The sequence below is a fragment of the Volvox carteri genome (assembly GCF_000143455.1).
Source record: "Volvox carteri f. nagariensis unplaced genomic scaffold VOLCAscaffold_29, whole genome shotgun sequence".
Classification (NCBI taxonomy): Eukaryota; Viridiplantae; Chlorophyta; class Chlorophyceae; order Chlamydomonadales; family Volvocaceae; genus Volvox; species Volvox carteri.
Genome location: NW_003307572.1, coordinates 387867 through 393100, shown reverse-complemented (window position 1 = coordinate 393100; position 5234 = coordinate 387867). Strand labels below are relative to the sequence as shown.

At 52.9% G+C, this 5234-nt stretch overlaps 1 protein-coding gene across 1 annotated transcript in view; it reads left to right on the top strand.

Annotated features, from left to right (window-relative positions):
* Window positions 1-4731: 4731 nt before the first annotated feature.
* Window positions 4732-5234, top strand: part of VOLCADRAFT_81816 (uncharacterized protein) — a gene marked incomplete at its 3' end in the record, with an annotated part of 4133 nt that continues 3630 nt past the window's right edge. Inside the window, exon 1 of the mRNA XM_002952370.1 lies at window positions 4732-5090. Within this exon, the coding sequence (XP_002952416.1) occupies window positions 4773-5090 (318 nt within the window). The 5' untranslated portion in view covers window positions 4732-4772. The remainder of the gene's footprint in view (window positions 5091-5234) is intronic.

Here is a 5234-nt window from a genome sequence, read left to right as displayed (position 1 = left end):
GAAAAAGCCACAGACCGTACGACTAATTATTACAAGCGCGGCAGAGCCGAAGTGACCTTCAAAGAAGGCGACTTAGTGCTTTTAAGTACGAAAAATCTGCGGCAGTTAGCCGTCGGACCTCGTAAATTATTGCCGCGGTGGGTGGGTCCTTACCCTGTGAAGCGCATGGTTGGGAAAGCAGCGGCTGAGCTTGTCCTACCGTCTGATATGCGCATCCACCCCACCTTCCACGTAACGTTGTTGCGGCCTTACAAGGCGTCAGCGGATGCGTTGGATTCTTCAACTGTTCGCGACAGTTCTTCTGCATTTTCTAGTCCTGCAGGACCGCTGCCGGTTCAGTGGCTGAAGAGCGATCCACTTTACTCGGTCGAGCGCATACTTGATTATCGTGCCCGCCGCCTAGGAAGACGCCGTAAGGGGCTGGTGCACGAGTACCTCGTCAAATGGACCGGGTATTCCAATGAACATAATAGCTGGGAGCCAGAGAAAAACTTTACGCCCGACCTTCGCCCCGAACTTCAAGCAGTTAAGGCTTGTGCCACTAACGCTGCGAGGACGCTGCGTCCAGAGGGGGGATAGTTGTTGTGGCATACTTGCATATTTACCCGCGGACTTTTCCCTAATTCTCTGGCACTTTGCCGCTGGGCAATATCTTCGCTCTTACTTGGTTAACCATTGGGCACTGGCCTATCTCTAATTGGGTGCTGGCCCATCTCTAATCGGGCACTTGCCTGTCTTTATCACGCGTGATACTGGGTTATAGCGCTCTTGCTATAATCGTGACACTTGTCACTGGTAGACCCACTTGGGTTACGATTGCACCGATTGGTGATAATTCGCGTTGACGACTATATTCTCGGATCGTACAGACTTCTGTACGAGTCATCCTAACGCAGAGGCATTTAGCCTCCCTCCGTTCACTAATCGGTAGTTTTCACTACCACCTAAACAGTGGAAGTGGATACAACAGTATGAGGGCTCACCGAAACTCAATTACCCCCTTTGCACGCTAGTCGGGGCTGATGTGCAGTGTTTTCCTTTCCTCCGTGGCTTTTAGGCGTTGTAGTATTGCCCTTGGGCCTTCGGCGTGTATGGGTAGTCTTACAGGTATGGGTTCACGCACCCCCAACCATGTAACACACACACACACACATGTTTACCCTGGACCTGAAATCCTGCTACCACCACTACATGGACGTACGAGAAGCAGACTGGCGCTACCTTGGTTTTGAATGGCAAGGCCAGTTCTACGTCTTGACCCAACTCCCTTTCGGCCTTGCCTCCGCCTGTTGGGTATTCACCAAGCTCATACGCGAACTCATGAGCACTTGGAGGTGGAAGGGCTGGTGGTGCTCAGGATACATCAATGATCAGATCCTTACCCACCAGGATGCCCAGACCCTCATCGCCCGCCCCACAATGATTCCTCGACCTCCTCGATCACCTGGGGTTCTGCGTGAACTGCGACAAGTCAATGCTGGGTGAGCCCTAGTAGCGCGTGAGGTATCAGTGTATGCTGTTAGATATGGCTAAGGGTGTTTACATTGTGCCCGACGACAAGCGCACTTCCCTGCTTAACTGCATCCGCTCGGCTTTGGAAAAAAGGTGCATCAAGGCCGGCATCAAAACTGGCCTCCATGAAAGGGCAGCTTCTGTCCATGTCCTGGGCTTTCAGGCCAGCAGCCCGCCTTTACACCCGAGCTCTGGGGCAGGACACTGAGTCGCGCCACACCTGAAATAGGATACTGACATCCGCCTGTCTAGCGACACAATTGCAGGGTTCGAGTTCTGGCTGCACTGATTTGAACGGCACCCATGCCCTGTGGGAGCTTGCACAGGTGCACTCGGTTGTTTTCAGCAATGCAGCCGGGAAATCCCCTCAATTGGAAGATGGCCCACGCCCGCGGTAATTTGGGAGAAAGGGTGAGTTCGATGGTGTCAACACCCCAGGAGCTCCAGGGAGTCCTACACGCACTTCAATCCTTCAACGGCCCTGCGGCAATCTCAATGGAGCCAACGTCCTCAACATAGGGCCCGCAAAAGCTGAGGACTCGTACCTGATTGCCTGCGAGATCGTTTGGTACTGTATTGCCGAGGGTACCCCACTGCAGGCGGAGTGGCGGCCGCTAGAAGAGAACACCCTGGCGGACTACCCTTCGAAGCTGCAGGACCCGGATGACTGGATGGTGAATCATAAGAAATTTCAAAGGCCCGGGCCCCTTTTGACATTGATCTTTTCGCGTCACACACTAATCACCAGCTGCCACAATATTATTCTCGCTTCCTCACGCCAGATACCGCCATGATGGTAGCGGCCATGTCGGTCATGTTCACGGTTTCCTGAGGTTCAATAACCTAGCCCACATTTCCCTCCAGCACGATCTGCTCACCCTGCACGACACTCACATGGTGGTTACACTGCCCAGGTCCAAAACGGCTTGCCTAGTGGACTTGACAGGGAGAGAGGCTGCTGTCGCTTGGTAACTACACCTGTGCCCCCAGCTCCCCCGTGGAGGATGTGGGTCCGCTGCTGCAAGGCCACCAGCTGCAGCAGAGGACCGGCTCTGTTCAGTCACCTATCAGCGGCCTCAGCTACACCTCATTCCAGGAGAAGCTCGCGGCCATGTGCAGCACCGTGGGCATCAAGCGTGGAATCATGCCACATTCTGTTCGCATCGGGGGAAACAGCGCAGCAGCGGCCAGAGGGGTACCTGAAGAGCCCTGCAAGGCCGCCGGAAGATGGATGCAATGGTGCACCTTATACACCCGGCTTGAAGACGATGCACACTGGAAACCACGCGCAACCTGGGTCTCGCCTGAGCTATGGGCCGCCGCCAGGGGGGGCCTCCTGCTATCTTTTCTCTCTGCAGTAGTGTGAGGCCCTTGGCAGCCCCGGCTCCGCCTCACCCTGTCCCATCCGGCACATCAATCACAACCGTACAGCAAGCCGTGAAGGCTAGAGGACAAAACCAGCATAAGCCTACCAACCTCCAATTAAGCTAGTCTGGCCAAAATGCCACACGTACTGAAAAAAGAGTGGAAGAGGTTTAGTGGCAAATGGCAAAATTATGCTATTATGGTTATTGGAGTCAGCGGATCCCTTCCGGCAATCTCCTGCAGCAGCCGCGTGCCTGTCTGAGCCACAACATGTAAAGCAAGGAGTTCCCGTGCGGGTTGTTGGCCGGTACATGCCCGGTGGGTTCTGATGCTCTTAGCGGCCATTGGGGCACTACCTGCATCATGTCAGATCAGTGGTGTCGCATTGGCATTATAGCTCCACTACGTAGCTGCCTAAGGGTCGAGTTCCGCGTGCCCATGTAGAGCCCCCTGTAGTGACCTATCACACTCCTCATTGACAGGCATGCTGTACTTCATTTTTTTCTGCCGACATTTACTTTCGCTAACAGATCGCTCACTGAGACCCATCCGTTAGACCACTCCGGATGCACACAGATGCAATCCGAATCATCTCGGAAAGTCAAGGATGCCTGTAATGCCAAGCCATTACATTACATTTAGCCACACACATGCTGCTCATGTAACTTCATGCTCGCGCGTACCTTGGCCGAAAGCTGAAACGGCGTGTGAAATGGGCCCGAGTGTGTGGCTGGATCTCTAGGACACATAGACAGCACTGGATCCTGCTTTGCCTCGGCCATGGCCCATCCCGTCCCACCGCTGCTACACTTCTACTGATGGGCTGCTTGGTGTTCTGAACACTCAACACACTGCTTCACCGCGCACCATCAGTCCTCTGGCTGTGTGGCACACGTCCCTCCTGCCAACATGCAAGCTCGGCTCACTACACCCTGCACCGCCTGCAAGTGCTCAACACTGCATTACCTACCGTCGTACGGCTCCTATTAGTGCCCACCAGGCCCAGCCGCTTACATGGTCGTTCCTAAATTGGCACCTCCAGAAAGGAGTCGGATGGCTAGGGTACTCACACCCGCCGGTGCTCAAAAGCAACTGAGGAATTTACCTGCAAATACGGGGTACTACCTTCACCAGGTTCCCGATATCGCTAGCCACAAAGCTGCACGGCCCAGTTCAGTCTAGCTATCCCAAGCCTAACGGTCCAACAGTGATAACGGCATTACTGTATGACATTTCAGCTTCGTGCAATCCGCCGCAAGTAAAGAAGCTAGCGGCGTAATGGCCAGCGGCTAGAATTCATTGTAAAAAGAGAAGCAACTAGCATTCCAATTTGGCAGCGAATACGCAAGTCATGCATTGCGGTGCACACACAGGAAGTGTGAAATGCAAGCTAAGCGACGGGCTTAGGAAGCGTGTCCTTAAGAGACAAATAGAGATCGCAATATTTGACACGCTTCTGGTTACCCGGTATCGGAAAAAATGTCGATACTCAATATCCGTCTGTTCCCGGAAAATGACTCGGATCCTTATGCAGCTCTCTAAGCTATCTATTTAGCATTATATATAAATCTTTATTCCGTCCATCAAAGATCGTTATGTAATTACTGCAGGCACTTTTTACAATTTATGCTTGCGTGTGTAACAACGTGGGACACAGCCAGGTCAAAAATTTTCTGTGACAAAGTCTACGTATAAAATTGTTTAAAATTGGGGTATGCAACTAAGTCAGGAGCGAACCGTTAGGTTCTGACGTGGACATACGCACCGTACATCGCGCAATGTATTGAGATCCCTTCGACGTACCCTATATGCACATATGGATTTTCCCAGGTGAAAACCTAGGCCAAGATAGAGAAGGCAAGCCACATCACTCAACATTATCAGTTATCTTCACCATGTTGCTTAGCGGAAAGCTTCAAGGCCGCACTTTGGCCAAGCAGCGGACCGCTTCCGTAGCACAAGCTCCTAAATCCGTCGTTCGTGGAGCCTATGGCCGGGGCAAACTCGTTGTGCGCCAAGCAATTGAGGTCCCACCGTCACGAGCGACGGCTGCAAATGAGCTCGAAAGCCTCTCGCGGTTGAGTTCCATCGTTCCCGATACTCTCGCTTTCGAGACTCTAGTACCGGGAGCGAAGCTGGCCGCGGCTTCAGTCTCAGCGTCGACGCTCCGATCTGTACTTGTGGGGGAGTCCCTGGGCCACAAGCCTTATGAGGTATGAGTACTGAAGTCATTACGAAATCATTTTTTACTGAAAATGTTTCCGGGATGGAGATTGCGTGCAACTGCTGGCGTTTTTTTGCGTAACGGCATTTCCCCCTTTCGAAACATGCATTCGTGCCGAGCGTTACACGTTTGC